This window comes from Antedon mediterranea, chromosome 10 (genome assembly GCF_964355755.1).
Source record: "Antedon mediterranea chromosome 10, ecAntMedi1.1, whole genome shotgun sequence".
NCBI classification, from domain to species: domain Eukaryota; kingdom Metazoa; phylum Echinodermata; class Crinoidea; order Comatulida; family Antedonidae; genus Antedon; species Antedon mediterranea.
Window position 1 is genome coordinate 4698428 of NC_092679.1, and position 12220 is coordinate 4710647.

Genomic DNA, 12220 nt, shown 5'->3' on the forward strand with positions numbered 1-12220 from the left:
AGCATCACTAAATCGAAAACCCTCAATTAACTATTTTCGAAAAATGACTTGACTATAAAAATAATGATCAATTGGCTTTTTATGGATTAAGGGTGACAAGATAATCCAATGTTTTAACTTTTATCCCTATCTATCAGAGCATCTTAAAATTAGCTGTGTATGGCCATTTCCCTTTCCTTGGCAAATCATTTTAGTTAACATGACATTTCAATTTCATAGTTTTGATATTTCTGAAAAGTACAAATGGAGAACCAAATATGTGTAACATTGAATAGTTTGGTGTAATCTGATTGGTTCATAAGTTGAAATATTGCATAAAATAATTATTAAGTATTCTGTCCAAAAGAGAGGAGGAAAAATGACAAACTGTCTCAAAATCAGAAATTTATACTAGACGTATTTAATAACCAATGTTCACAATATTCAAATATCCATGATATGAGCCAACCTATTGTTGAGCCCGGTTGTATTTACCAATCACAATTCAGCGAGGTATTTCAGTTAATACTAAGAATCTCACTTAAGTCAATAAATATTTAAGAATTTACTTATTCACTTAATAAGAGAAAATAAAAATAAAGGTATAGATGTTTTTCTAATAGCCTACGTGTGATAACAGCAATTGAAAACATTTTGACACAGTCTACATAATACATTGTAAGTAACAAACACATAGAGTGCTATAGCTACACACTGCGAACATGCTATTCAGTAGTAAGCAACCTTATGTATATTTAGCTGGCCTTAATTTTACGCACACTTGCTGATTTCTCAGCAAATTTCTTTATTTCCTCTCATGAGAATTACAATCTCTACCGTTGTGAATATTTGTGTGTATTAAATGCTATCCATTTCTCACTATCTCTTTACAACATGCTGATCTCTGATTTCTGCATATTTGGTAGCGACATGAATGTTTGTGATAAAAAAAAATTATGTACAACAAAATGATTTGATTCACCAGAAGAAAAAAATATATTGAATAAATTTTGATTAATATATTCATATATTATTATATTAAAAGCTCTGTAAACTTTTCTGGCTGTTTAACTTTATCGTTTTGATTTAGCTTTTTTCGCTTTTTTTTGTATCTCTATTGAGATCCAGCCACTGATACCCACAGCATTGTCATTTTCCAGTAATTTGCCTTTGGATTCATATATTATTATTAATATATATTAATTCACAGGCTTGATCTTAATGGAGGATGCAAAAAAAATAAGCAAAAAGCTAAATCAAAATGATAAAGTAAAACAGCCAGAAAGAAATTAAAGCTTTCGGATCACTTATCCTTCCTCAGTGCAATTGAGAGTATTTTGTAGAAAAGTTTTTTTTCCTTCGCGTGGGTTCACCCCACCTATATTTCATCAACTTTAAAAATATTGAAACACATTGCACATAATAAATAAAATCATTAAATATAATTAATATTGTATTGCTAGAAAAGTTTATAACATTCCTTCCTACCTTGCTGTATATTTGTACAAAGTCACCTAGTTGCTTTGATAGAATCCTTCTTCGATCATGAATTTGCAATTTTCGACTTGGAACAATTACTTTAAAAGGCTCTTGGAGATTACCCGCTGCACGCTTTAAGAATCTTACAACCAAATCCTGAAAGAGAGATAAAAATTATTGGATAAACCAAAGTACTATTCAAGTACAACTATTCGAGAGAGTGACATATAAAATCTGCTACTGTATTATTGTTACAAAAAGATTAAATTTTATTTACGATAGAATAATATTTCTTTATCAAATCAAGGATAGAAATTATACATACTACAGAAAACTCAACAGTTCTTTTCAGAACTATATATACGTGGTGTACCACAAACTTTATATCTACATCACCTCATTTACTAATGTATATTCATTTATTTATTTATTTATTATTTCTGTTAATTAAAGTGCAGTTTCAATTCAAATGTACTGATTTCCAAAATGCTTTAATTACAAAATTGTAATAGATCTTAATTAAACATTGAAATAAAATATGATACAATAATAACAAATTGTATACTTGTTTTGCCTTGATATTGATTGTACCAATTTCGCTTAATAAAAGAAAAAATTTTAAAAAATCAAAAAATCATACAAAGTTAAAATAAAAAAAAACACACAAAAAAAAAATCATTACATTTGAGGTAAAAGGTTGGTTTTACAGTATAATTCACATCATGACTAAAATTTGAAAAAAAAAACACATGACATACAAAAACATCTGCAACTCATGTTGTCACATTTTGTGCATGACAAAGAAAACGAACTGATAAGAAAAGTCCAATTGGAATCAGTAGTATGCAAAAAACCGAAAAGAAACTTTTCAAAGGTATGTTGCTTGACATATTAACTGACACTATATAGTGTTAAGTTGTCATGTGTTTTGTATTATTTACATCGTGTAATCACCTTACAAAAACTTGAGAAACAAAGAGAACACGATTTTGCTTTAGATAAGAAAATGAGTCCAATCAGCTGATAGAGTGCGGGAAACAGAAAGGAAAAGTACGCACTGAGATGCCCTGGTTTCAAGCATGATGAATCGCTGGTACGGAAAAATGAAATTATACCCAATATTAATTCAACAAGAAGAATGACACAGAGAAATAATCAACCTCAGAAATCTGCATCCGATGAACCAGTTAGTAAAATGTTATTAGATGTAATTAATGATGATGACGATGATAAATATATCACATGTAAATTACCATTTATGAATAATTTGAGTGTAGAAATTGTTTCTGTTTTTTTTAGTGTGTGTGTGTATGTAATATAAATAATGTTATAAAAAGTGTGGAAAATAGAGAGTAAAGATTAACCCATGTTTGTGGGTTTAAATTAATTAATATAATATATCAATTTAATAACACATATTTCATTCCTGTTTAAAAAAAAAAATCATATTTAATGAGGGTGATCCATCCAGCAATTGCTGATCATTAGGGACCCTCAGAGGTTCACAAGACAAACATATACACAAGATGCTCTACATAAACAAAGTCTTATTACAAGTCATTGGGAGTGTAGTTGTACATTTGACGGGACTTGAACCCAGGACCATTGGAGTGGTAGCCAAACATCATAACCACCAAGCCACAACTCCACTCAAATTGGTTAAATTCCCAATAAGAACAACCCAGTCCACTCAGCTAGAAATGAGTACCTGGTTGAAAAATACTAGGAAGGATTTAGGAAAGGAACTAGCCACCCTACAACAAAATGTCGAGGCTTAGTAGAATGGGCTTCCAACAGCTCATCCCTTCATTCAGAATTAATAAGGGAATCTTAATATTGCATTTGTTTAAAATGGAACCATACAACAAAAATGCCATAACACAACTTTGTTGACAATTTTTGTTTTCAATTTTCTAACATCTCCAAGGTAGAGTTATTAAAAAATAGTTATAAATGTTGTTGATGAATAAAATATTATGATTATTTCTGAATCTGAAGTCTAAGATTTGTTATGCAGGAGATGATGATTTCAGTGGATTTCTACCATGCTGTCAAACCACAGCAAGTAAATGACATGCTTAAAATCCAATAACAGGACGTGTTAAACTATTTATAGATCAGTAAAACTGTCAAAATACTTACCTAAAATTGATAAATATAGTAATATTAAGTGGGGAATGGACTTTAAGTGACAAACTTACTTGGAAAAGCCCATTTCATTTTTAGTATCTCGAAATGATCTTGGTAATATTATGCAAACCAACTTTTTCATATCGACTTTACTGTTAATAAGAGAGATCAAGTCACTGACACCAACAGTACTTCCATTTTTCTCCCTAATAATTTGCCTTGGAAGATTATATAATACATATATAATCTTAAATTTGCCTAATAGGTATTCATCCAATTCAAATAACCATTATAGATAGAATTAGTAGTTTTTTCTCACTCCCCATTATTTATATATTGTATACAACATTTATTATGGCATCATTTTTTACTATTTTATTTTAAAATATTTAATATTATACATAATCAAAAAGTCAAATTAGAATTTTTCGTAACTGTTTTTTAAAAGAAAACATAATAAGAAGATATGGTGCTGTTTCTGTTATTTTTTAAATATTTTTTTCAATGATTATTTAGAAACGGAAGCATAATGCCCAATGGTCCAAACCACAAGTTCCTATTAGGCCTGTGTTCAACAACAATGATAGTCAAAATTACACGAAAAAGTCAGGATGGTAAAAATTATCAGCACCTCACATTTAATCTATCATTTTGATTACTTCCTTCTCAAAATTAAACACATAATTTTTAAGAATTCTAAATTATTAATAACTATTTTCATTCATTAAAAAATGGATTTTTATGGAGAAATATATAATAATTTTCGTCTGGTGGATCTGTAAATACAGGTATTATACAAAATAATAGATAGGTACGAAAACAGTGAGTACACAAAAAGAAACTTTCTGGGAGAAGAAAGTGATTGCTCTTTGATATAGTGTTCTAAATAAAATAATTACATATATTTAATCTTACTCTTCTAAATTATAAAGATAAATACACTACATTATTTTATCTGCTTTGCTATTTTTCCAACCGCTTATAACGCTATTTAATTTAGTAAAAATAATAATTAGCCGATATTATCTTTTACAACAGGCCAACCCAGTGATCGTACCAAAGCACTATAAATCCTCATTTACATCCCAGTATCAAACCTGAAATCACAATACTATTTCCTTCAATTGTTTATTGAACAGGCACCCTAAAAGACAACGACCTCAACAAGTTCACACGTCGTCATTAACTGCATCCTGGTACTGGTACTAGGAAACTATAGAATTTGTGCTATGTACACAGTGCTACCTTAAAAGCTATTGTTAATTGTAGGTTGGTAATGATATCTTGGAAACACATCAGTTGCAGATTCCTTTGCGTCATTTTTTTATTATCATTATGAGTTCCTTAATTTGAGGAACATAAAAAAAAACTTATTTAACAATTGTAAAAATTGTAAATTAATACATACAAATTTTTCAATTTTCGTTGAACTGTCAACATGAAAGTCGCAAACTCGTTTGCGTATTATAAGCGACATATTTTTTTTATTTATCATATTGAGGTCCTTAATTTGAGATAAACAAATTGTAAATCATTACATACCATTTGGTCATCATTTTGTGTTAAACTGTCAACTTGTTCATCAGTCGCAAAATCCTTTGCGTATTATAAACGACGTCATTTTTTAATTTATCATTTTAAGGTCCTTAATTTGAGGTTTACAAATAAAAAATTGGACATTTAACAATTGTAAAAATTATAAATTAATACATACCATTTGGTCATCATTTTGCATTGAACTGTCAACGCGTTCGGGTGGTCGACTTGTTTCCCGCTGTAACCTCTGTTGCACCCTGGTCAGGTATGTGGCAAATGCTTGTCTGGCCTGTAACTTGCTAGAAAACGACAAAATGAAATGGAAATTTTATTTACGTCTAGACATACTATGGTGTCGGTTTGTTACATGTTTCATGTGTGTATCATGTATATATTTTGCCTATAAATGTTTTGCATATACAACGTTATCCAAATTAGGTATGTTTTTTTTAATTCAATTAAGAAGACAATAAAACGATAAAGTATAACTAAATAATTTATAATTACAGAAATATTTTGTATAATGCGGTAATTTTCAAATTAAAATATTTATGCAGTAAAGGAATTAACAATATTCACAAATCACCATAATATATTTATGACATCAATACAGTATTATATAATGTGATACAGAGGAGAGGGCAGCAGACAGTCAGATGAAAACATAGCAGACAATATGATGATGTCATAGGTACAGACGGTGGAAAATGAATTATTCCCTTTTTTTTTCATTCTAAAGGGTGATTTCACAGAGTTGAAATGATACTAAAATATTACAGTAGTTGCAGAACGCTAATACTACTTTAACTTTGAAATAAACTAAAAATAGATTCATCTATTAAACCAAAATACAATACACCAAAATAATAAATAAGTTTTGAGTACAACCTCAAATACTAAAATTAATCACTACATTTAACATAAATCATTTTTCGAAAATGTTCTTCAACTAATAATAAAATCCTATTAATGTCAGTTTCATTTCTTTTAACTCCAAAAGAAATTCAACCCATAAAATTACATGACAGCAATGATATTTAAGATGACAGATATCGAAATGACGGTAATTAATTACAGATGCTTTTGCGGAAAATGTTATCAAGCATGAAAGCACTTATGTTGCTACCGCCATAAGTATCTTCTGGGATTCACCCACAAATCTTATCTTTGACTTCAGTAAACTTTCAACTAACTTGTTCGTTACGTTACCGCACTGATTAACTTTTGATCTTAATGCCACATTTTTACAAACCGCTAAAAAAAAAAACGCTAACAATTTTGCAATATTAAAAGCTTAAATTATTAAACAAATTATACTATATTCTGATAACTTCCGGAAAACTTGATATTGTAGGCCAGACCAAGGACCAAACTGTTTGACTAATAAATACAATTAGTTATACAAAGTGTGCTGTTTTGTGGTGAGAGACAAAATGTTTTCTACATTTTTAAAGCAAATAGTGTATGCATAACAAATTCAACTAAATTGGTTTTGAATTCGTTTCAGGACATTTGGAGAACTCTAACAAATTTAAATTTTGACAAAATTAGTCAACCAAATCATTTCAGATAAAGTATGTCAAATAGTCCTGTTTGTTAATAATTGTGAGAGAGAAAGATAGAGCTCAACCATATACCACACTGTGTACACATACAACTCCCTCAACAAGTTACTGTTATATTATATTATATTACTGTTACAAGTTATATTAAACAAATATTCTTCAATGATGGTACAGAGACTTGTCATTTGCTCATACAGACCTTTCCCAATGCCTCTCATAAAATGCTATCTATAAATTAGGCTCAGTAGTGATCAACATGCAAAAGTTACACAGACACCAAAACCCAAACTTTGCACCAATTAGAATGCAAAAGGTCAAAGTATCAACAAAGTAATTGAACACCTGTCGATAAATATAAAATTCTTGGAATAAAAATACTTTATTCATTATCAAAAAGTATCCAATGTAAAGCCACATCCCGTACAAACATACGAAACCAAAGAGGATAACCACATCCTGTGAGGCAGAATCAGGCCATTACTGACTCTAAAATATCATGGCATGATTTCAACTTTTGAATTAAAAAAATTGTACTAAAAAGTCTGGTAATGTGAATGAGGTAATTCTATGGTTTTATAAATGTATTTATTCAACATCTCACTAAGATGTTGAATGATGGGACCAACAAGTGGTAAACACCTCTTCAACGGTCCAGTCCCAATTGCACAGTGGCTGTGTGACAGTGGATGTGTGTGTGGACTAGTAAACAGGGGTAAGTCCCTACTAGTCTGGAAAGATGTACTAACTAGGTTTTTTAAAGTGCACATGAGTTAGATGTCTACACTGGACCTACGGCTTATAGTACTTATCCGAGAAGACTCGTTCTACCACCAGAACCTTGAAGTGAATAAGCATGAACCCTTGCCGATGTTATGGCTACGTAATTACAGATCCACTGTCTTAACCGCTCCGCCACTTACTCACTCTTGCTCACTAAATCAAATGACACTCAGTTAGGTCAGAATTCTTTATCCCAAGTACTAGTCGTGCGAACAACTACCTTTGAATTTTGTTTGGTAGAAAGATCAACATTTGTTAGAAATATTAACAAGTTTGTTTTATTAAACATCTGTATCCGAAGACATGTTTCCCTCTAAGTTGACGTTGCAATGGTTCAGTTCACATCAAACTTTATAAATGTTGCATCTGTGAATAAATCTTAAATAATTGAGAATGAAATTCTGGCGTAAAATCAGAAGTTGATTGAAATGAAATGAGAGGGGCTGAACTCGACTATTTTCCTCCCAAAAGTTGTTTATAATTAAATTTAATTTTTTCCTCTTTCTGTTTTGTATGATTTGTATATGAATGTACTATCCGAAATAAAGGAAAAGAATCAATGATGTTTTTTTAGTTTTAACAGACCTTAAAGACCTTACGATAAGAAAAATGGTATACATATTTTCTTGGGAAATCCATAAAGTAAATTTTATTGATGATTTATTGTTCATTTTCACAAAGGAGGGAAGTGATCCCAATAAACTGAGGTCTTTATCCGAGTTTCCTGAACTGGGAAATTTAATCACAACCTTTGGGAAAATATTCAAAATGTATTAAATTGTATGCAAATATGTCACTATTAGTATTACATAATGGAAATTTAATAAATCGTAATTCTTATTTCAGATTATTAAATAAGCCTTTAATGTTGGAGATATCAAAATGCACTTGATATAAAAAAATGTTTTCACAATTTTAAAATTACCTCTCAAAATGTGCATGTATTGTAAAACACAATTGTGAACTTTGAGAAAACAAGTTGTCAAGAAATCTGCATAAATGGGCGCAGCTTAAAAAAGCTTGTTGAATTGCAGAAAGTTCTTATTGAAAAACATAGCAGAAAATAGCAATGTTAATAATTGTGTCATATGTATCATATGTGATGCCTGTATCATAGGCCATAAGCCTAATCCTACATACATATGTGACCTGTATTACAGAATTTGACTATGATACTGGCCAAGTAATACCGTAGCAAAAATACAGTGCAGGCAATTGGGTGAATAATTATAGTATCATATCATTAGTCCAATTACACCTAAACTTAAAAATAGATTAAAAATAAATAACTGATAAATCAGAGACAATGTGCTGCCCTGATCTATGTAATTAATTAAAAAATAAATCAAATTACTAATTCTATGATATTAAATTATTTTCCTTTGTCAATGTTATGACTCTTCAAGTTAAAATTAAATCATAATTTGCTGCATCATCATTGGTTAGCAAATCATAAAAATATAAGAAATCAATAAAGATAATCCATAAATTCATAATATTCCCAAGACAATAGTAATAATATGTTCAAGTTAAATTCAATTAATTGCCATTTATCTATTTATAACAACCTGTGTTGAAGTTAGTTCAGTGATGGGATAGTGATAGATGACCGGTTTTTAGTTGAATAATTTTATATTGTTTTAGTCATTTTGTTCAAGTGCCTTATAACACATTAAGCGCGGTTCCCACTAGCGACGCAACACAAGGATGTAACGCAACGCAAGTAAATTGACCAATCACAAGCGATGGCTTATTCGCTTGTGATTGCTAACTGTCTATAACTTCGCTTGTCATTGGTTAAAATGCTTGCGTTGCGTTTACGTCCTTGCGTTACGTTCTAGTGGGAACCAAGCTTTAATGAGTACTTTTACCTGAGGCACTTGTGAGGACAAATATTAGAATATAAAAAAATCATAGATATCTTTGGTATTTTTTTCTGTAACTGTGTAATTTACAGTTTTGGTAAGTTGCACATCCATAGCTAGGCATAGTTTGGCCCTTCTGGTGGTCAATAAGGCAGCACTGATGGATAATTGTTTCTCAGCAGAAGATGCTACAGAATGGCTTGCATAAAGTCAGCTCTTAGGAATCACCTGACAATTTTATGGAACAGAGGAATTGAATTTAAGAAAAGATGCCTCTGTAAACTTTCTTTGCAATGTTATAAGACATAAGTCAGTTGTAATGCCTCTTTGTAAACTTTCTTTTGCAATTTTATTTTTTAACTGCCAGAAAATTAAGTGTTAACAGTTTCTTGATGCATGATTTGCTGTTGCTTATAAATACATTGATATGTATAGACAACATAATGGCCTGTTAATTTTGAAGGTGTGGGTATAAAATGACCTCTGATACAATATGTAGTAAACCATTAAGGCTCTAAAGAGAGCCAGGCATTACAATGTGAAATCTATGTCAACCTCTGACACATATTAATCTGCTCATCCTTGCATGTAATCTCCTTTTAGACTCTGACATATTTTTTTCTCCTCGTGTAAGATTTGATTCCCAAGCGTCAATCAATTTCCCGCGGATTGTGATTTCAAATAAAATGTCACAAAGCTATTTAAATCCAGCGTTGACCACATGTAGGACGCGGCTTCCTTACGGCTGTCGGTTGACAAGCTGCGGGGGATTCCAACTTAGTTCTGTAAATCAGCACGAATGACTTGACAAATTACATACATGTTTTGTGATTCACAAGTGGAAAATATTGATGAGAAAATTTAGAGAACTGCGTAATCAATTTTAAGGACTTACAAATATTCCTAGATTTTTTAAGATTATTATTAGAATTTTATGATGGGCTTATATACATGCTTTGGTTTTACTTTCTGTTCATGTTTCTTAAGTTATAAAGTGATGATGGATTAGGAACCAATTTTAAATTAAACAATAATATTGTAAATGCTTTTAAAAATGCATTGTTTTTAAATTTGAAATTTGTTGGGCCTTAATTCTGCTTACAAACTATTTACAGTTTCTTGGAAGAGGACATTTTCATATTTTCTCTAAATAGTATATGTGGATGCAAACTTAAAAAAACAATTATGTTGTAAAAAAATTAGATTTTAATAACCATTCTGTTAGGAATAAGTAATTTAAAAGATAATTTTCTTTTTTAACAAAAACGGAGTATTTACACAAACGTTTCAATCTCTATCAGCTGACACTATAGCTCTTTCAAGAAAGAAAATTATATCTTATAAAGTTGGAAGCTAAAGAAATTCTTTGAAGAATAAGCAATTTGTTGGAACCATACCTTAGCTCACCTCCCATTCTAAGCAGTTCTGGTATATTGATTGACTCTCTCACATCTTTCTTGGTTGGCCTATGAGGTTCCTTCCTTAGTGGTTTATTCTCATCTTCTGGCTCAGGATTTTGGTGAGGAGGTTGTGGTATAGGAGGTTTCCCTGTTGATGTATCGCCAAGCCGCTGATACTGGCCGGTACCTTGATTGTGGTTTGCATCAAGCTTAGAACTCTGGGATGTGGCTTGGCTAGCCTCACTTTGTTTGGTACTTTGGGAGGCCTGGCTGATGTTTGAGGTACTGCTTTGACTGCTGCTTCTGCCCTTCTGTACTTGAGCCCATTGAGTGTCTTCAGAGGGCTTGGCAGTCGATGTTTGTAACTTGCCTTGTTTAAGTGTTTCTCTAATTAAAGGAGTTGAAGCAGCTGTTTTTGAAGGACTACATTCGGCTAGAAAAAAAAAAGTTCATTTTATAAGATTAAGAAAAAAAACAGGACCATTGTTATAGTATAAAAATTAAAAAGGCAAAATTTAGCTGAAAAGAAACAATAGCTAAAGCCTGGTTTCCATAAAATCGCTACACCGTGTCGCCGACTGCTGTCGCCGACAGAGCGTAGCGATTCTATGGAAACGCTAGAATTTATCGGGGATCTAGTACGCGAGCGCTAAATATCCTTTGGTACACACGCGTATACGATTCATCGCCGACAAAATCGGCAAAGTTGAACATGGTTGAACTTTGCCGATTTGTCTGCGATGAATCGGGGAGACCTCCCCGATGCGCGTCGGCGACATCTGCGCGTGTAGCGATTTCAATGGAAACGGTGTAGCGATTTTATGGAAACCAGGCTTTAGTTGTTAATAAACTGCAGTACCACCTAACTTGGTAGGTACACAACAGAGGTATTAGTTGAAAACAAAAGAAATAAAAAAGGACACCAAAGGTTGCCTCTTAAAGAATAAAGAAGACACAAATGGTTGCCCTTTCGGAGGATAAAAAAGACACCAAAGTCTGCCCTGTTGGAGGACAAAAACAGACACCAATGGTTGCCCTTTCAAAGGATAAAAAGACACCAAAGTCTGCCCTGTTGGAGGACAAAAAAAGACACCAATGGTTGCCCTTTCAAAGGATAAAAAGACACCAAAGTCTGCCTTGTTGGAGGACAAAAACAGACACCAATGGTTGCCCTTTCAAAGGATAAAAAGACACCAAAGTCTGCCTTGTTGAAGGACAAAAACAGACACCAATGGTTGCCCTTTCAAAGGATAAAAAGACACCAAAGTCTGCCTTGTTGAAGGACAAAAACAGACACCAATGGTTGCCCTTTCGTTGGAGGAATATAAAGACACTAATTATTGCCTTTTTGCAGAAAAAAACATCAAAGCTTGCTGATTTGGAGAATAAAAACAGACACAAAAAAATTACAAATAACACATTTTTAGACAAATATCTTAGTTAATATCTTGTTAATATAGTTGTGAGGCGGTTATACAAATCTAGA

At 31.7% G+C, this 12220-nt stretch overlaps 1 protein-coding gene across 2 annotated transcripts in view; it reads right to left on the minus strand.

Annotated features, from left to right (window-relative positions):
• The window catches only part of LOC140060145 (tubulin polyglutamylase TTLL5-like), a 72490-nt gene that overhangs the window by 33843 nt on the left and 26427 nt on the right, over window positions 1-12220 (minus strand). For both annotated transcript variants that reach the window (XM_072106233.1, XM_072106232.1), the window contains 3 exons: window positions 10732-11167; window positions 5303-5423; window positions 1468-1614 (listed from right to left, as the gene is read on the minus strand). In XM_072106233.1, coding sequence (XP_071962334.1) covers window positions 1468-1614; window positions 5303-5423; window positions 10732-11167 — 704 coding nt within the window. The remainder of the gene's footprint in view (window positions 1-1467; window positions 1615-5302; window positions 5424-10731; window positions 11168-12220) is intronic.